General features: G+C 39.7%; 2 protein-coding genes across 2 annotated transcripts; both read right to left on the bottom strand.

Annotated features, from left to right (window-relative positions):
- Nucleotides 1-2560: 2560 nt before the first annotated feature.
- On the bottom strand, nucleotides 2561-8363 carry cdadc1 (cytidine and dCMP deaminase domain containing 1). The gene is made up of 12 exons (XM_005730878.1): nucleotides 8069-8363; nucleotides 7744-7940; nucleotides 7197-7297; nucleotides 6885-7062; nucleotides 5884-6181; nucleotides 4769-4975; nucleotides 4574-4674; nucleotides 4321-4370; nucleotides 3540-3709; nucleotides 3261-3450; nucleotides 2894-2942; nucleotides 2561-2768 (listed from the first exon to the last, which is right to left on the bottom strand). Exons 2-12 carry the CDS (start codon nucleotides 7841-7843, stop codon nucleotides 2662-2664), a joined length of 1551 nt encoding a protein of 516 aa, XP_005730935.1. The 5' UTR covers nucleotides 7844-7940; nucleotides 8069-8363; the 3' UTR covers nucleotides 2561-2661.
- Nucleotides 8364-9218: 855 nt separating this feature from the next.
- Nucleotides 9219-18470, bottom strand: rcbtb1 (regulator of chromosome condensation (RCC1) and BTB (POZ) domain containing protein 1). The gene is made up of 12 exons (XM_005730876.1): nucleotides 18179-18470; nucleotides 17556-17706; nucleotides 14834-15000; nucleotides 13886-14044; nucleotides 13695-13802; nucleotides 13418-13560; nucleotides 13102-13165; nucleotides 12784-12910; nucleotides 12548-12674; nucleotides 12217-12368; nucleotides 11994-12124; nucleotides 9219-11228 (listed from the first exon to the last, which is right to left on the bottom strand). The coding sequence occupies exons 1-12, from the start codon at nucleotides 18299-18301 to the stop codon at nucleotides 11088-11090; spliced, it is 1593 nt and encodes a 530-aa protein (XP_005730933.1). The 5' UTR covers nucleotides 18302-18470; the 3' UTR covers nucleotides 9219-11087.
- Nucleotides 18471-20282: the final 1812 nt, after the last annotated feature.

Here is a 20282-nt window from a genome sequence, read left to right as displayed (position 1 = left end):
AATAGTTAAGGGAGGAGGCGGTAAGAGCGAAAAAAAACAACAACTTTGTATTTCAAAAATTATAGTAGCAGACTGGGTAGGAAAAACTCATGAAGTTACTAATTTACAAGTAATCTGATATAATTAAGAACATTAAACATGTGATTTTATTGAGACGTGAATTTACGAGGAAAAATGTGTCATATTAGGTCACATTTGAGATTAGTGAATTCTAAATTTCTATGATCTTTATTTTTCTCCCCTATGTTTACATCTATTATGGCCCTGATCAGATTGTCATTTGTGCGAGCTCAAAGTCACTGATTGTTTCTTCACTTTAAAGCTGAGGGGATTGGATTGCATACAGTCCAAAAGGCCAACGTCGCTTCAGTGTGTCACACCAACATGGAACAAGTCTCGTTGCCGGTCTAAAGGCCGAGCCCATCCGTGCTGTTCTAAATTACTCGCAGGTCTCGAAAACAAACTGATTTCAGTCACTGTTGACTAAAAACAAAAATCTTAAAAACAAGAAAAAAGAAAATGACAATTTTGATCACTGGTTCTCTTTGCTGGTGGCTAATAGCACTTTGTATGATTTTAAATAATAATAATGGTGATTCAATTTGTTTGAAGCTGATCGCTGTTTTCACACTGCTTGATGTTGTTTTTTTAATATATAGTGTCATTTCACATGTACAGTTTATGGTTTGAGTGCCATTGTGATGGAGAACATGAGGAGGAGGCACTTTGCTGTGTGGATGCTGTAGAGCTGTAAAGATAGCTGTTTTTTTTTGTTTCACTCCCTTTTCTGTCTGTACTGTAACGGATGTTTGACTCTGGTTTGGATCTGACGTTGTTATCAGAGGACGAGAAGATTCAGAGGTGCCTTTTTTTGTTTGTTTTGGTGTGTTTTCCTTTCTCTGTACTTGTTTTCTTTCCTGTATTTGCAGTATCTTTTTAGGGGGAGCTTAATTATTATGTTGATGAAAATATGCTCTGATAGAACATATTTGTTGTGATTAAGCAGTGAACCTCTTAACTCACTATATCAGAGTTCCTTTTGCCGTTTGACACCTTTTAAACTTTTTTTTTTTTTGCTCATCACTTGCCATTGCCATAGTAAACTCGCTGGCAAACAGAACGAGGCCAAAGCCGACCAACGGCAGGATTCAGCGGTGAAACATAACTGTGAAATCAAATAAATGAATAAAAATCCACTTTTAGTTTAAAGCAGCTTCGATTTCTTTCTGTAACTTTAAATCAACTATGAACTTGAAAAAAAAATGCAGAGACTAAACTTGAGAACAATGTGATTTTATTTCCCAGTAGATGTCTGACAAGCATTCACAGAAATTTTAAAAACAAAGTGAAATGGAGTCATGATAAGTCTCCTAATTAGAGCCCAGACTTTCCTTAAAGGAAGAAGTAAACACGTTAAAAGCTGTTTTGCTTTTTTTTTCCTTAAAGAAAAAGAAAAAGGAAAAGCGTTTGTTTTTTTGGGATGACAGAAACCAATACCAGCCATGTTCACATGCCATAGGTTGTGACGGTATATTGCGATATCACACGAGATGCAAATGTAAGCCAACCAGCTTAACATCAGACTTGAACCAGTTGTTTTACAACTATGAGCAGATTTAACCATTCTTCACGATGTCCTCTAAAAGCAGCCACCTTGTTTTTTTCTGCACTTTGATGCTGTTGTACAACATTCACAAAAAAAAAAAAAAAGAATAGATGAGAATGCATGCTTTGCGTGTGTGTGTGTGTAAGAAAGTGTGTGTTATTATCCAGGTATTTTTCAGAGTATGCAGTAATCACAGTTACTGCCTTTTCTGTGATTCGGACTCAAGTTACAAAAACACAAACCTGTGTTTACTATACCTGAACGAAAAAAAAAAAAAAAAGAATACAAACAAGTGTGTTCATGTAGAAAATTAAAGTTGGTAAAGTCGAGTAAATTCCTTCACGCTCCAAAACCAAACCTTTGACCGTCCTCTCTGCTCTGCAGGAACACTTTTTAAACTTTCATTCAAGCATTATCCATATCCTCAACACGCTTCACTTCAGTGCATTTGGCTTGCGTTTAAAAACAATAACATCCTCACAGTGTGAAACACATCTTTCAAACACTCTCACAGCAGCTGCCTTCAAAATAAAAGCAGTAATTTATTTCAAACCGTTCTGTACCGTGAGGACAATCCTGGACAACCAGGAGCTGCATGTGTTGTTAATCTCACACTTTTTCATTATTTAGATTTTTATAATTAGCTTTCCCCCCTCCATTTGTTTCAAAAACAAACAGATCTGCATATCACAGTTTAAATAACTATTTTAAATAAATTATTTCTTTGTGGTATCTTATAAACGCTTAAAAAAAAAAATTGTCCATAGTTTCTGTACCTATTTTTTTAATCTTCGATGGATCTATTAATCTGCTTTTAGTGGTGTCCCTTTGAGGTCATTGCATTGCATTGATTTGAGTTTGTTTCCAACTCTCCACTCATGTAATGACCGGACTTGGAAAAGATACATATGTGTAAAATCATATGTGCCACAGATTTGATGCTCATGAAGGAAACAACATTTAGCTCCATTTATTACAGCTGTGAACGATCAAATCTGTGGCACGCAAGTTTAAAACCTGCCTCTGTGGGGGGTGTTTTTTTTAGGTACGTGGATTTATCGACGGCTCACAGCAGGTGATTCGCAGGACATGCTGGTGCACAGCTTCTTGTTGCTGGGGCTCTCACTCTCAGTCTGTCTGCTGTGCTTTCCGACACAACCGTCTGCAATAAATGGCACTGTGGTTAAAACTCGAATCAGCAAAGGAAAATTGGCTGATTCATAACTCCTTTCTGTAATGTATCTGTGAAGATGGTTAAAATAAAAAAAGGCATAGGGTGCCACTTACTGGCAAGATGAAAAGGTGGCGCTGAGGACACTGAAGGGCTTCTTTGCCACTGTGAGGACAGATAAATGTCAGATTCTTTAAGGACATGTTAGCCTTATCTTCAAAAAGCAAGACATCCAGAAGCTGCTGAATCAGAGATCCCCTTATGCACCAGAATAAATTAACATACATCTCCCTTTTCAACATATTTTCCGAGTCTACGTTTGCTATGTTTGCTGAAGTAATGACCCCTTTCTGCAGCCTGGACTTTACTGTAGCTGCAGAAATGTCTACATTGATGGAGGTTTGATATACTCCAAACATCAAACATAAACAGTATGAAATAAAAGGGAACAAAAACAAAACAAGAAAAACATTGTGGACTCACTATGAACTTGCTGATGTTCTTTAGGGTGCCAAATCGCAGGTAGGAAATATCTCCCTTATCTTTGTCCCGGTCCTGGTCAGAGGTGTATATGTGTGTGATACCGGCTCCTCTGATCAGAGGGACACACTCATCACATGGACACTTGGTTACAAAAAGCATGGTTGGCTCATCCGGTTTGATGTCTCGTGTCCTGAAAGGAGGAGGAACACATCAAGCGATGATGAACACTGATTTTCTGCATTCATGTTTCCCCTCCCGCCATTTCTGACAAGTTCTGACCTGAAGGTGAGGGCGTTCTGCTCTGCGTGGATAATGTATCTGTATTTACGTCTCTGGCGATCCTCCTGTTTGGCGTCCATCTGAGGGTACTCGGCGTACTGCGAACCTGCGGGGTAAGCGTTGTACCCACAGCCCACCAGGTAGAGACACCCTGTTCCGTTACAGCCAGCCTGAGATGAGGGGACAGATCAAAATACTACATTAACAACATCAGTGTGGGTGTTAATTCTATCGGTAGCTCTGCTTTAAATGATGAAATAAAGTGTTCTTAATTCCATCTGCATTATACCACGGGCTGAAAAGCAGCCCCAAATCACAACACGGCCTCGACTGTGTTTTACAGATGAGTGTGGACACTCACTGTTGTACCCGTCTCCTGACCTCTTCCACACTGAGCTCTCTCTCTCTTTGTCAAAAAACACTCACCATCTCAAACTGTCCAGAGAGAGCAGCCGCTACTGAGGAACGCGTTAGGATTTATTTGAACATTTTGGGCTCATCATCATGACATTTGTCACAACTGCATCCACCCACACTGAAAACCTCAATGCATTAATACAATCATCCATAAATGGATTTATATAATCCAATTTTGTGCAGACAAAAAAAAAGAAAAAAAAACTCCTTCTGTACGAGCCTGATGTTATTAGGTTTTGTCAGTTTGTCACCTTGTAATCTGGTGTCAAATCCTACCCGAACCGGCACACAGAAATGCCAACAGTCTACTCTTGTGATGAATTAACAAGTTAAATCAAATGAAAAGGAGAATAGTTGAGCTCACCGACTGTCCTTTGGCCCAGATCACAGTGCCCACACCCACTTTAGGATCCTCTGAAATGACAGTTATGCATGTATAAGAAGCTGGAAACAAATAGCAAACTATTGACAGGGTCATTGTTAGAAATGATCATAACCTTTACGACATCACTCAGGAAAAAGTCCTGCAGCCAAACAGCAGTTGTTATGATGCTTGTCAGGCAATATGCAATAGAATGTAGAAGAATGTAGTGTGTGTTATGAATAACCAAACACACCTGTCCTGTAGGCCAGTAGCCTGGCCTGGATCATGCAGTGCCGAGCCACTTCTTGGGGCACATCTTCATGACAAGGGGGCAGTGGCACTGACGACTCTTCCCTGGTTCACAGAAGGGACACGATCAAATGAGCGTCAAGTACAAGCGCGTGGCGATGTCTGTGCTGACAAACAGATAAATTTGAGAGTTTCTAACCTGTAGAAGCCGTAGTGTTGCTGTGGCACCCCGGCAGCCACTGCAGCTAAAACTTCCACAAGCTCCCTCATGTTGTTTCTCAGGCTGGAGAAGTAAGGCTCCACACAAAAATTCTCCAGGCCCATGTGCTTCAAAATCTCCTGATGCAGCTGGGACTTACGAACCAGGAACTGTCTGGAGAAATCCTTCAGGCATCTCATTCGTTCTCTGGAACGACACAGAATATTTCTTATAAACGGGCTGAAAATCCAGCTGTGGTCATCCAGCAGTTTCGCAACTTGAGTTTGATTCACTCAATAAATATTTCTCCTTCTCAGTCTGGTTAAATTAAAGATGAAAGACGTTCTCTAATTATTTCTGCAGAATAATCTTTGCTTTGTGCCTCATCTACAGGTTTTCTTGCCCTTTGATGGCTGAAGTCTGACCAGAGGTTAAACTAGGATGCAACAGAGTTCCAGCACCTTTAAATATTAAGTAAAAAATACAAATATATAGTGGGCGGTTTTATACATAATAACATCAAGCGAGTTTATTCTTAATATCTACCTGCCAAACCCCACACTTTAATTCTGATCAAACCTACGTCAGGAATTTAAGTGTTAGGAAAGCAATAACCGTCCTACGACTGTTGTATTCATAACCACACAGCTGAAATAATTTGGTTCTATACATTTACTCTGCTCTCATGAATCAGATACAGATTTCAGGTTTCTCTCTGCCACGTCATTCTCATATTTAAGTTAATTCTGCAGTCACTACAGTTACAAAGCAAACAATTATTTTGACTTCATTTGTTTTGATGCACTTTAGCACACTACACTGTAATATAAATAATGATGTGCACATTTATTTTATATTGTTTGACACTGATTTATGAAAACTGGACTTTTTTTTCCCTCCGTTTTCTTGAGTTAACCATCTGGTGTTCTCATCAGCTGAGATTTCTGCTTCAGGTTCAGTTTGTTTGGAGTTTTTTTGGTGCGTGTCGAGAACCTCCTTGGGTTTCCCTCTAAAATATACCAGGCAACTGAGTATAACTTATTAGAAAGAGAATTCAGCACATAGCTCAAAAGTGCTGCTGTGCAGAAGCAGATACAGTAAGTATAGTAAGGTACCTGTTGAAAAGCTCCTCTGTGTTTTGCTTTGGGTCGTCATCAGTGATCCTCTCTGTGAAGTCACAATTTCTGGACGTCTCGGTGACAAACTGTGCCAGGCCGGGTGCCAGCGGCTGCAGCAGCATGCAGATGTGAGGACGGCTGTTGGACTTGAGCTTCTCTACTGCTACAGCGTCTAGTAAAGCTTCCTCTGAGATGAAGTGAGCTGGACCGCAGTAGCTGGGATTGTTCATAGAGGTGGACTTCAGAATGCTGATCTCAGGGTCCCTGGGCCAGAAGGAGATCTGACTGACTCCAGCTGGAGGAGGAGAGCAAACAGCATTTATCCATCTTAGTTAACTTTGCCCGGGAATGAGAGAACAGAGCTCCAAAGTTCAGCAAACTGCTGATGTAGTTTAATGCCGATAATGCAGTTTACAACAGTACGGCAACACCTGTGGGACATATTCAGTCATACGCTCACAGTAAATAAATATATCATTATGGTGTCAAAGTCTGTCCTGAGTTTCTAAGTGTGTTCACTTCTCAATGTGTCATTCCTCCAATCTGATCATAAAGAGGCTGCTCGCCAAGTCTTATAAAACAGGTCCACTTCAAAGTAAATGAAAGTAAAAGAAAGGAGGTGCAGTACCAGAAAGGCTGCAGTTATTCTGACTACAGTTAGGGTGGTGCCTCAAAGTGACAGCAATGTGGTGGACTCCAAAACACACAGAGGCTGGAACGTGTAAGGGTGAGACAACAGAAGGGCAGGTACTTTGGTTCATGCAATCACAATCAGTCATAATCAGTGGGGCGTACATGTCACATTGCATTTTTGATGAATTTGTGTCATAACTATGTTTATAAAGCAGGCCATTGGTCCAAGATATGTAGTTCTGCCTGATCAAAAACATCTCGTTATTTGAGAGTGTGACACAGAAACACATTCACGCTGCGTGTTGTTTTTAGGCTCCCTTAATGCCGTCTACTCATTCCTGCATCATGTCTCCTTCTCCACTCACCGTTAATGATCATCTTCAGGCAAGTAGCGCAGGGTCTCCTCGAGAAGTACAGTTGACAGTCAGCCAGGCGAGCACCATGTTGGATGATGGCTGCCTGTCCAGCGTGGAGCTCAGCTCCTGAACAATGAAGTCCCACCACTTTGCTTTCCCGCACCACCACCAGACCCATCCCATGGAGCTGAAGCACAGTACAGATACAGTTATTAATTTTACACACAAGTGCTAGTAAAGATGGACATGAATCGCTCCACAGAACTTGATGATTTTTTCCCTAGATTGCATACATCACTGTGTTTTTATATTCAAACTAACCTGATTACCACCATCCTCCTCTGTTTGCTCCTGAGGGAATAACTCCATCCATAAACTCAGCAAGGTGAAGAGGTTTACCTTTGACAACCTGGGGCCATGACCTGAAGCAGAGACAAAGCTGAATTAAGCCATCTTGTGCACAATGCTTTCCTGAAAAGCTGCAGTAACACATGCTTGGATGAGAATATATACCATGAAGATTACTAATGTTTGCATGGTTTAAAGGCCCCACCGAAGCTAACCTGGCCTGTTGACTGAGACTTAGAAAAATATAACATTTATTTCAGATACACGCAGGTAAAGACCTATGTCTATTGATCTGAGGATGGGGATTTTGCCATATAATGTGAATAGGATAAGATGATCGGCCAAGTCTAAGATAAATATATGCAGCATTGTGTAATGTGTAAATAAAGGCTGTCAGCCGTGGCCATTTAAAGTGCCTCTCTGGTAAACTGTATCTCATGAAGCTGCGGTTTTGTGGCATGACAGAAGGGAAAAATATGAAGCTAAACTACTGGAAGAACTCTTCCTCCAGTTGGCTCACCTTGTATTTTGCTGTCAGTCTGGGTGCTGCTGTCTCTTGTTTCTCGACACGGTGTGGACCGGCCCGGATCGGCTCGGTTCCATATTTGGCTTTCTTCCATTCAATCAATCTGTCAGCTACAGAAAACGATATAATACGTCGACCCGACGTTCAGCAAGAGAAGAGCCGGATGAAGCTTTCTTTTGGTATCCTTTTTACTGTTAAGTTGGATAGTCACATGAATACTATTTTCAACCGACGCTTTCAAAATAAAAGCATAAAAAGACACCGATTTGGTAAATAAAGTTGCACCAATAAAGAAATTCACGTACAAATATGAACTTACACTTCAGAATATTTTTTTTTATAACGACTAGTTAAAGTCACGTTGAAATCCGATGAGTAACGGTAACTCTCAGCAACCGGCGACTTTTTAAGTTACAGTGTTACAGTGCTAACATTACTAGCACTAACTCGCGTATTACGTTACAATGATTCTTAATAAAACACTGTATAGCCGATAAATACTTGGACGAACGTAACTTCATGTATTTCTACCGCAAGCAGAAACTGCCTCCCTCTTATTTAAAGGAGAAGGAGCCGTTCTTCTGTGACTTCGCTAGTGGACGGTATCTTGACAGTTCCGGATTCCTTCCGGAAATATTTTCTGACGCGGTCACATGGGCGGGGCCAATTGGTTGGCTGTGAGCACGCAACAAAGTACAATCATTTCAACTGCTAAACTTAAGCAGTTAAGCCCATACACTTTTCCGAGCCCATACACTCACGTGCAAGCACATTGCTCTCATTCTCCACAGAGAGCAGTGGCGCATACCTGTGACATCACTAACCCTTACCTTACGTTGTCTTAAAGACACACCACACAATTGTGACTGTTACAAAGCGTTTTTGAACTAAAAATCAAGAATGTGGGATACTGTTTGTCATTTTTATTGATAAATACATTTCATTTTTATACATTTTATTAATGAAAAATCTACTAAAATTTCACCAAAATGTACCACTTTTTATAAAAAATTTCCTTAACTGATATATTATTTTTAAAATCTCACATTCCCATCTATAATTTTGATTTATAGATGTTATATCATTCTATTTGCATGTATATTTTTCACGTTATCATTTTGCCATAAAACATAATTGTTTGCATCAAAGAGCCAATAAAGAGCTAGAGAATAAAAAAAAATTACAAAAATATACAAGAACAAAAATAGTTATGACAAGTGAACAAATCAGATTTAAGAAATATTTATTTCATCACAGAAATATAATCCCCATAGCTAAATTAAAAAAGTAAAATAATACAGTATGTCTCAAGTATGTAACAGCAACAGAATAATAATGCATACCCCAAACACTGCAATGCTGTAAGCTGAATATAAGCATGGACCTAATGGTTTTATAAACTTCTCCTAAACGATGAAAGTATAACAAAGAGAGAGAGAGAGAGAGTGTGAGTGAGTGAGTGAGTGTGTGTGTGTGTGTGTGTGTGTGTGTGTGTGTGTGAATACAATATGCAAATCAGTTTTACTCTTCCAGTTTAAATTACTTCATAAAAAAAAAAATAAAAATGAAGGAACAGCTCATAAAAAACAAGACAAGCAGAAACTGTAAACCTAGACCTCATTTCCCGAAAACAATGATTTCCACAGAAGCTCTCAAAGCATCCTAAATTACTTTCCAGCCTGAACTGAAGCTGTGCTTAATAATAAATAGCAGTTCTGCTTTAGTTGGAGCGAACAGAAACTCCTCCTCAAGCATCTGAGTACATCAAGGAAATAGAAACTGATCTCACATTGGCTTTACTGGGAGACGGCATGGTTGACATGTTGTCCTAAAGGCTAGTTTTTGGTCATCAGACGACAAAGTGAAAGAATGAAAAAAAGTGCTTCAAAGCATTCCTCTTTCTTTAATATGCAATGTATCCTGTAGCTTTGTTTAGTGCAATTTCTGCTCCATATATAGAAAAACCTACAGAAACTAAGATGAATTCCTCTTAAGTACTTTTGTAGATTTATTTTTAATTTGCCCGAACACAGAAACCAATCTGTAATGATGAAAATGCTAATAATGCGGAAACCTGAGCAAGTTTCCACAGTACAACATGCCTTAGATACAACACATTTTACTTGCAATGGAAGAAAAAAAGGAGCTAATGTCGTAATTTTACCAAAGACGGTTATTTTTCTTAACTGAAAAGCGCAACTTTCTCAGTCTATATATTCCATAGATTTTTGAATAAGCTTAAAAAATCAACCTCTTAGTATTACGGAATATAAAGAGATTACTGTAGTGCTGCAGAGGAAATGTGAGGCAGAATGAACACACCTAGTATAACAGGTCTTAACTTCCCAAAATGTACAAAGGACATTTACCAAGCAAGCAACTCATAACAAACCACAGAAGGCTCTGCATCAGCTGTGTATGTCATGTATATGTATGAGTCTGTCTTTATCAATCAGTTGCTTTGAGTTAAATACAAAGAGCTGCTGAATACCAAATTAGAGCCTGACTTATATAAGATATCTAAGGCTGATACAGATATTTGGTGATTCAAAAATCTTACAGTCTGATATATTGGTCAATATTTTTTTTTTTTTTCATTTCAGAGAAACTCAACAAATCAATTTCCCTAAATTGCTACGTTATTTACTCTGCTCAGATCAGCTTTAGGTGCTCCAACAGGTAATGCCAAACTTACCCTGTGTCAGCTGGTGGACAAACTATGCAATGTCAGCAATCATAACATGGTAGAAGGGTCTTTCTCCCATCTCCTCGTTACTTTCTTAAGTTTTCCTGTATGAACGCAAACACTAACAGACTGGCAATTAACCAATGCAATCAATTCACCAATAAATTGGGCTCTACTGCTGAGTGTGTGAAACATGTTTACATTACAGTGTTCATCTCTTTAGATTAGGTCAGTAGTTTATTCCTTCCAGATCTTTGGTCCCTCACATGAACTTTTCCAGAAAGTAAATGAACAAAGCAAACGCTGCTGAGAAAAAATAAAAAAAATTCAAGTATACGTAACATATGTAAAGAACTTCCACAGAAAAGGCGCCATGGGTTTGGCCAAAGTGCTCATTTTAGATCCACAGATAACGCAGCTTAAAATCCAGTTTAAGCATCTTGTGAATAATGTTGTTTAAGTGCTTCTTTAAAGTATATATAAATAAGTATTTCAAGAAAGGGCCTCCTCTTTTGTCGTGGATGGGATCAACAGGAATGTGAAAACTGTGGTGTTGCATTCTGCTGCTGCACACGCAGCGTGACCAAATCCACTTGGTCATTAGTTGGTTTTTTTCTTTCTTTTTTAGGTCGCAGGAGCCTAAAAGCACCACTCAGTTCTTGAAGGCTCCACAGCGGCTCGCTTTGCTGATAAACTCCTTCAGCATTGCTCCGTCTACCTGCCAGAAGGCTTCGGTCTGAGTTACCCGAGTCAGGTGGTTTATGCAAAACCTGAAACAAAACTCTTCCAGGTCCTGGAAAATCAAACAATAGAAAAATAATAAGGAGATTAGATTGCAAAAGAAAGAACAAACATTCCGATGCTTATTTTACAGGGTGTTAAACCTTGTAATCCCTGACAGTTTTCCTTTGCTGCTATACCATAGTGCAGACTCGGGCAGACTGCCATCACTCTCAGACAGACTGGTGAAGGTTTGCAAATAACAGCTGTCTAATATTTAAACACAGACTGATTGTCAACATGTTGCAATCACCGTGTGAGTGCGCTGATCAGTATAATAGAGGACCCGACTCGACTGCTTGCATTCTTCTACACAGCAAGGTTGCTGAGCGGCTGCTGTGAAATTGCTGCCCTGCAGCAACAACGTCACGAATTCTGGAGGAATTTCTGTTCAGGTGTCTGAGGTTCTGACTCTGAATGTGTGCAGTTAATATAAATTTCTGTTTATATATGTGTGCACGGCCTTCATTTTGGCCAGTTTATTACAGTTAATCACTATATTATCACAAACAGATTGCATGTAATTGCAGCCTTGACCCAAGCTCAAACTGATAGCAGACTGACTGTCGTATTGCAGTTTTATTGCACCCAAGTCATTTTTGAAGATTGACACTGACTGTGAGTCGTCGCAGACCTGATCCACGTCTTTAAAGCAATTATTTTAAATGCAACAAGATCACAAGCTCACGGCACACAAACATTTTGGTCGTCCCGTCCAAAATGTGAATTTATCTACCACCTCAGCTTATCCACCTGACAAACCTGTTTATAACTGTACCTCTGCGTCGTATCGTATGGCAGCAGACAGCAGGGTGAAGGCGTTTTCCACAGTGATTCCTCTCTTGATGATCTGCTGACACAGGCGTTTCAGGCGGTTTTCACAATAAGAGGTGGCCAGGTCCAACAGGCCTGCAGCACAACACACAAACACACACAGTGTCAAAAAAAAACATCCTTCTACACACTCTAAGAACATATTTAACAGTTGCATTCATACTAACCAATGGCATCCTCAGGCGAAAGGTCAACAGTGTCTGTGTAAAGAAACTGCAGGAAGGACCTGTAGACGGGATACGAGAACTGGCCAATCTCTATCACTTCCTGCTGATCCTCCGTCCACTGGGAGCGAAACATTGAACGGAAATGCTCGCACCTAGCCGCGATAAAAATACTTTATTTACAATGTATACAAATGGTCAAATAGTCAAAACCTGACATGTTAAGGGCTGCCAACAAAAATCACAGGCTGCCTTAACTGCCCTGAAACAAAGCACAGCTACCAAATGCATCAAGGCTATCTTTCACTTATAGCTATGTGGATAATAAACACACCTGATCTTCAGCACGGCTTTGTGAACGTGGATGTATTTGCCATCAACACTGAACTTGAGGTCAGCCGTTTCTGGACTGTCGAACTCTTTCCTCAGAGCCTCTGCAACCGTCAGGAAGTCATCTTGCTCTAGAAGAAAACCCCCCCCCGCAGTAGAAACAGTTCTAGTACTTAGACAGCTTTCATTTTTGTTTGTTTTTTACACAAATAATCCACAATTTGTTGTCTCTTCTCTCACCCATAGACATGAGGCGCCACATAACGGATGGCGTAGCGAAGCAGGCAAAGACGTCGTCTGTGTTGGTGAGGTGCGTGAGGTGTGGCAGGACAATGGATTGGCCCCGGCACTGACCCCACATAAAAACCTGGAGGAGGAGTGAAATGATAATGCCACAAATGAAAACAGTCCAGTAGCAACATGACAAAACTTGTTCCAGGCAGACCTGTGTATATGAACTGTCCTCTGGATTTTTTTTTGTCTTTTTTTTAGAATAAAGAATTCCAGAAACCAAAGAAATACAAGACTGTGCATCACTTTGAAAGATGAATGCTATACCTGCCCACTTTGGGTCTTGGCTGCCGACGTGTGTGTCGAATGGCATGCTGCCACCTCGACGACCCTGCCAAATTAGAGACACAGGGAAGCTTTTCCTTCTTAATTATTGTACTGAAACATGTCAAAAGTCTGAAAGCTGTTTTGCTGTGGCATGATTTGCTCCAAAATATCTACAATTAGGGAAAGAGCATTGTTTTGTTTACTGCAGACGACTACTTAAGACCAGGAGTGGAGGCAGAGGTACAGAGGGAGGAAATGAGGACAGGAAACTAAATATTAACAGGAAACGTCCGACACCCTTCCCTCTCCTTCCTACCTCTCTTTGTCAGCCATGATGTGCACAGGGCTGAGGTGGTTGCTCTTGGTGCCAGTTCCCAGTTGACCATAGGTATTTGCTCCCCAGGCATATAGCAGCCCTTTATCGGTTAGGGCCAGGCAGTGTCCATAGCCCGATACAATCTGGAAGGTAGGGATGGATTTAAATGCGGCTGATAAAAAAAATTACCCAATCAGATGTCAGCACAAATCATGAGTCATCCTCAAGGAAATTATTGATATTAAAAACTCATTCATGTGGTTGTTGGATGTCTCACCTGTTGAATGCACATCCCTTGGAGTGCAGCGACACGGCAAGGTGTCAGCTGATTTCCATTGTTGCCAATTCCCAACTGCCCATTTCCATTGTAGCCCCAGCCGTAAACCTAAAGAGAAATAAAAGCCACCCTGTTTACCACATCAAGTTCAGATTTCTCAATGAGATCACTAAGAATTTATTTAACATCACCTCTCCATTGTCGACAAGAGCCATAGAGGAGGTTTGCCCACATGTGATGCCCGATGCATTCTTGCCCTGCAGGCATCCGGTGACCTTCCTGGGGTAGGGTTGGTTGGCTGTGGAGCCTGAACCAATCTGGCCACAGTTATTATATCCCCATGCAAAGACCTAGAGAGGATTGACAATGTTGTAGTGTGAGAAAAAACACCTTTCTCAGAATGATGTTATTGATGCTGAGTTGTTCTGTTTGAGTAACATCTCAAACAGAAAAACTTGAATGTACATGAACAAACTGGGAAAAGGATGCAATACTTAACGTACACTTAGTAATATTTTAAATGGCAACAGCCTTTCCAGCTTACCACACAAACAACCCCATTAGCTTTAATGCCGCTGGGTTAAAGACAAACTTCTTAGTGTGACACCTAAAGGCCTCAAGGTGGCAGGTCAAGGTATATATGGGTGACCCCTTAGGGCTAAACTTTTTATTTAGAGTGGTACATAAAAATAAGAATATTCTAATTTCAGTCATATTTGATGATATTTTATTAATTTAATTTAATTATGTGTGCCACATATTCCTTTTCATTACCTACTATTGCCATCCCTGCTCTTTTATTTTGTTGTTTAAGAGAGAATGGAAACTGTTTACCATCCAGCACCATATCCCAACAGCAGTCACCTCAATATGCTTTATATTGTAAGGTTACGACTGTACAATAATAGAGAGAAAACCTAATCACTCAGCTGATCCCCACTAGTAAGCACTTGGTGACAGTGGGAAGGAAAAACTTCCTTTTAACAGGAAGAAACCTCCAGAAGAACCAGGTTCAGGGAGAAGCATCTGCCAGGACCAGCTGGGGGTGAGGGGAAAAGAAGAGAACAGAGCGAGACAGGAAAAGACACGCTAAACACATTTAACGGTAATTTAAAAAATATATATAAAAAAGGACTTGCCTCTCCATCCAGAGTGAGAGCCATAGAGTGATGTGAGCCACACGACACCTCTTTCACTTTTTTGTTCTGCAGGTTAGCGGTGATCAACACGGGGGAGAGTCCCGGGTTGGTCGACCCATTCCCCAGCTGACTGTAACCATTGTGACCCCATGCAAACAGATGTCCATCTGCAACACATAAAAACAAATTTAAGCTGTCAATGTTATACAGGTTTTGGTTATACAGTGTCTGAGTTTCTATTTATGTTATTAGCACATTTTTTAGTTCAGGTAAACCCTTTCATGCATGAATTATGACAACCTGAATCAGGATTTTTATTCATCTTTAGGTATGAAAAAAAGATTTTTGAACTTATTTTTTTTAAACATTTACTTATTTATTTTTTTATTTTTTTACATGTACAGGACCTGGAAAAACTAGTCCATTCATCATTCAGCATTCATCTTTAGTAGGCTTGATTACCGTAACAGCATCTTTACAGGTCTACCTAAAAAAATCAGTCAGACAACTACAGCTCATTCAGAACTCTGCTGCTCGAGTCCTCACTAAGACCAAAAAAGTGGACCACATCAGTCCAGCTCTGAGGTCTTTACACTGGCTGCCTGTCCGTCAGAGGATAGACTTTAAAGTTCTGATGCTGGTCTAGGGCTGCTCAATTAATCGAATTTTAATCACGATTACGATCTGGGCTTTCAACGATCATTAAAAATGACTGAGCCGATTATTAGCCCCTCCCTCATTTATCCGCGACACCTTAAAGGCCGGTCCGTGAAAATATTGTCGGGCATAAACCGGTCCGTGGCGCAAAAAAGGTTTGAGACCGCTGATTAAGAGGACCCGAGGGAAGCTCGGAAAGCTAAGCAGAAGTTATTTGGAGAGTGACTGCCGTTGGTTGAAAAGAGAGTTTAAAAAAAAAACTTCAGTGGTGTTGCACACTATTTTATATTATTTTTTAAAAGTCATTGTTAACCCTTTAAAGCCAGTCAGAGCAGCACGCTCCGTTTTGCGTAACTATTTTTAAATCCCTGTAGAATCTGAACCGTGTAAGCTAGCGCAATAATTTGTTTTGCATATGAAACCGGAGGAGTTGTACTTACATCTGATGCCATCAGCTTGTCCTCGGTCACGGTTTCGTTCCACATAAAGCTTTGCAAAAATTGCATAAAAACCGCTTGCAGGAACAAAAACATAATATTCCAGAAACACGCTTTACCGTTCCTGTCAGCTGTTCGTAACACTTCCCACAGTGAAATGATGCACATGCTGTTTTCTTTGCAAATTTGCATCATAGGATTGTTTTTTGTTTTTCCTGCAGTATATAAAAATTGCTGTATCTCCAAAATAAAACTATGAAGACACTCAAAATAAATTTCCTGTGGTGGGAAACTATTTTTTTGCAACTTTATTGTATTTAAAGTTTTGAGGGATAAACCTCTTAAATTTCTCCAAGTAGAAATATATGTAAACAAAACAAAAGCGATTTTCAATTTTTTTTGTAGTTTATTGCACTTTTTTGCAATTTATGTAATTACTATGGACTTAATGCATACATATTATTAAAATATGGGCTATAACAGTTGTATTGATGTATAGCAACTTGAAATGCTCCCACAAATGGCACTACAACATGTAAAAAAAAAAATAATATAAGCTCTGGTGGACTTGGTTCTATGGTAGGTCTTAAAGGGTTAAATAAATATCGTCAAATAATCGTGATCTCAATTTCAGTGAAAATAATCGTGATTATCATTTTTGCCATAATCGAGCAGCCCTATGCTGGTCTATAAAGCTCTGAATGGTTTAGGACCAAAATACATCAGTGACCTGCTGACCCAGTATGAACCTTCCAGATCCCTCAGGTCATCTGGATCCGGTCTTTTATCAGTTCCCAGAGTCAGAACCAGACACGGAGAAGCTGAATTCAGCTTATATGCTCCATATATCTGGAACAAACTCCCAGAAAGCCTCAGATCAGCTGAAACACTCAGTTTATTTAAATCCAGGTTGAAGACTCACCTGTTCTCAGCTGCATTTGAATAAAGCACCAAATCCACACTTTTAAGCTTAAATTTCAAAACTTACATTTTAACTACTGATTTTATCTACTGTTCCTTTTCCCCCCCATTGTAAATCATGCTTTTTATTTGTTTTTGTTTTTTTAATGTCTCTGTAAAGCACTTTGAATCAACTTGCCGTTGAATTGTGCTGTATAAATAAACTTGCTTTGCCTTTTCAAAGGGTTGATGTATACACATCGATGTATACACATCGATGTATACACATCGATGTATACAATGTATACACATCGATGTATACACATCGATGTATACACATCGATGTATACACATGTATACATCGATGTGTATACATCGATGTATACATCGATGTATACACATCGATGTGTATACATTGTATGTCCATCAGTTGATGTGCATACAACTGATGTGTATGGACTGACACATCAGTGTCCAATGTAGTGGTTTATGTGCAAGTATACCATCAACACTGACACAAATACAAGAAAACAGCCTTTGAATAGCTGTCCACTGTAGTGACCACTATGCATGAAAGGGTTAAGCTCATATTAGTGACATTTCCACTGTTCAATAGAAAAAAGTCAACCTTTCTGTAGAAATTGACCAATATTGAGCACATGACTATACAGTGAAATGCTTATGCAGCAGGATGAAAACATTGTATAAATATAAAAAAAACAGCCTACCGTCAGTAGCCAATAGGACATGAGGTCCGCTGCCATAGCTCACACTGGCTACCTTCTTCCCTCGCAGGAAGTCCAGTTTCTTCGGCATAACAGAGCTCAGACTGTCTCCTGTACCAAGGCAGCTACTGCAGTTTAACCCCAACACAAATACCTGGAAACAGTAACACACATTTCAAAATACAGAGACACAGTGCAGATACACATTGAAAGTGCTGTGTTGTAAGTTATCAACAAACAAAAAGCAAATAGATGCTCATTGTGTGACTTATGTGTTTTGATTGAGATCAGCTGTGCTCTGGTATGGTGGCATTCAAACAGGAAAGTGAAAACAATGCAGGATCTCCTGCGGCATATTTTTTCTTTCCCCACAAAACACACGCTTATGAAATAAACCTTCACATAAAAAGCGCACTGGAGGCATTTCACACAGCAAACCCCATCAGCGTCATACGTTTTCCTGTTGTTTAAACTGTCACGTAACTACAGAGCAAACGACACACTTCATGTAAAGTCAGAATTAGATTCAGGCACAAATATAAGGAAGACAAAACAAGTACAATCATTCGAGTGCTATTTAACGAGCTCATATCATAAACAGAAACTATCAAATGTGCACTCCTCACCTCATTTCCATGGGTGATATAGATTGCTTCATTGGCAGTGGTGCCAAAGACACAGGCCTGTCGCACTGTAGCTAGTTCCTGAGCACTCAGCAGGTAGAACAGGGGCCATTTACTGACATCCATCACCGCTCCTGCAAAATTCAGTCTTCCTAGCTGGGAAGTAGGAGGAGTCAGGGATGATCGGGGAGAGGAGGAGGGCACAGGAGGGGGATGACGAGGGGAAGGGAGGACCCGAGGAGGAGGCGATGGTGGTGGTGGTGGCGTGGAGCCAGAAGAACCATCCCTGCTGTCGCTTTAGACAAGACAAGAAATATATTAAAGATAAATAGACAAAGTTTGTTTTTTAAACAGTTACATTACTATAAAGAGGGGTAACATTTATTCTTCTTCTCTTGAAATGACAGGCAAGTATTTGGCAAGTTCAGAACTACATCAAATAATACCTGTATGTCTTGGGAAATGCATCTCAATCTCATGTAAATGAGGCATAGCATGAGGCCAAAGCAATAACACATAATGTTACTGTTAAGCTCTCAACTCCTGAGAAATGCCAGCGAGCTGATATTGGATATAGCTGATAAGCAGGGACGTTTTAAGTTGCTACATTTTTTTCCACCTTAGCCAGCATGATGATAACAATAATAATAATAATAATATTAGCAATAATCGTAATAATAACAATAATTTAAAAAAGAAACAAAACAAGCATACTCTAATTTACTGCTCCCCTTTTTTCAACCCTACGTAGAAAAACTTTTAATTTCACTCCTTAAAGGCACCACAGCAGCAAAGCTAACTGCGAATAAAAGCTTGTGATGAACGGAGAAGCTAGTAGCTTAGTTAAGCGCTTTCTTGTGCTCTTCCTACCTAAAGCATCGCTCCATAACAACGAGTCGACTGAGAAAAGACAGACAGCGACAGCGTTACGGCAACAACTTTAAGAATAAAAACGACTACTTCTACAGCGTGTAAACTCGTGTTAATAAATACATTTACCTGAAAAAAAATCGCTCGTCCGGTGTTTACAGTAGCACAGCCGCCGAGCCGCGTCGAGAGTGGTCAGTTGTTCTTCTTTGCGCATGATACGCGCGGTTGATTAAGCGGGCGCGTAGGAGCACCACTGCCCCATCCGGCCCTCAGTTAAATAACACCTAGATGTAGACGTGCACTTACCAGCCACAGATGGGGATAACGCTCACGGCCCGAACCAAAGCCGCAATTCTCCTGTAATGAAATCGATCTTCAACGAATGTATTTTTTTTCAGTGTTATTATATTTATCTACAAATACTTAAAGGTAGGTATACTAGAACAAGTCAAGTTTCTGCAGGTGACAAAGAAATAATTATAACTTAAGCAGTAATTTTAGGTCATGTATGAGTAGTTTTAAGCATCACTCGACTTACAGGAAAGACGAAATAATTATATTCTAAGTATATTTAACTAGTGCCTAAATTCTGGGTATTTTGCAGGAAAGGAGACATAAATTATACTGTAAGTAATTTTAAGAACCACATAAGTAATTTTAAGTATGGTGTAATTTGTGGGAAAACAAACAATATAAGTGAACTGGACTTTTTGGGAGGCAGGCTGTATTATGGAGTGGCTATACTTGGTCTAACTTCCAGGTACTTCCAACTTCTGTACACTCTTTTAAAAGTTATGTTTGAGCTGTGATTGTGCAAGAAAAAAGTTAGACTAGGCTCCATCACTGTGAGGTCACATAGCCCTACACATTTTGATAGTACTTATTTTTTCTTGTTACTTGGTAAGGGAGAGCTGTCCTTATCACATTTATATTGTTTAAAAAAAAGGACAGTTGAATGATCAGCATTACTTAGCCCTTAGTTCCTCCTACGCCGAGCGGCGCATCAGCATAACTCAAATTAAATAAAGTTTTCAAAAAATAAAGCCGTGAAAAGGCAAGATTAATCCATTCCAAAATATGGCTCACACTCAAGTATTTTATATTTTGTTTTTCTACAAAATTACTATGAAAAGTGGAACTACTTAAAATGATCTAACTACTTAAATATACTTACAATCAGTGTTGGTCAAGTTACTTGAAAAAAGTAATCAGTAACTAATTACTGATTACTTCCCCC

This window comes from Pundamilia nyererei, unplaced genomic scaffold (assembly GCF_000239375.1).
Source record: "Pundamilia nyererei isolate P.nyererei 1_Seehausen unplaced genomic scaffold, PunNye1.0 scaffold00040, whole genome shotgun sequence".
Classification (NCBI taxonomy): Eukaryota; Metazoa; Chordata; class Actinopteri; order Cichliformes; family Cichlidae; genus Pundamilia; species Pundamilia nyererei.
The sequence above is the reverse complement of the archived record's forward strand: the minus strand, read 5'-3'. Positions and strand labels throughout refer to the sequence as shown.

Excerpts from the sequence above, each read along its gene's own strand:
- cdadc1 (XM_005730878.1), bottom strand. The coding sequence starts at position 7,843 with ATGGAAGAAAGCCAAATATGGAACCGAGCCGATCCGGGCCGGTCCACA. Across the intron at positions 4,675-4,768 it reads CAACACTACGGCTTCTACAG|GGAAGAGTCGTCAGTGCCAC; the intron begins GTTAGAAACTCT and ends TCTGTGAACCAG. Across the intron at positions 2,943-3,260 it reads AGAACATCAGCAAGTTCATA|TGGCAAAGAAGCCCTTCAGT; the intron begins GTGAGTCCACAA and ends CTGTCCTCACAG.
- rcbtb1 (XM_005730876.1), bottom strand. The coding sequence starts at position 18,301 with ATGGATGTCAGTAAATGGCCCCTGTTCTACCTGCTGAGTGCTCAGGAA. Across the intron at positions 14,045-14,833 it reads CTCTCACTCTGGATGGAGAG|GTCTTTGCATGGGGATATAA; the intron begins GCAAGTCCTTTT and ends AATCCTCTCTAG. Across the intron at positions 13,561-13,694 it reads AAGGGATGTGCATTCAACAG|ATTGTATCGGGCTATGGACA; the intron begins GTGAGACATCCA and ends CCTACCTTCCAG.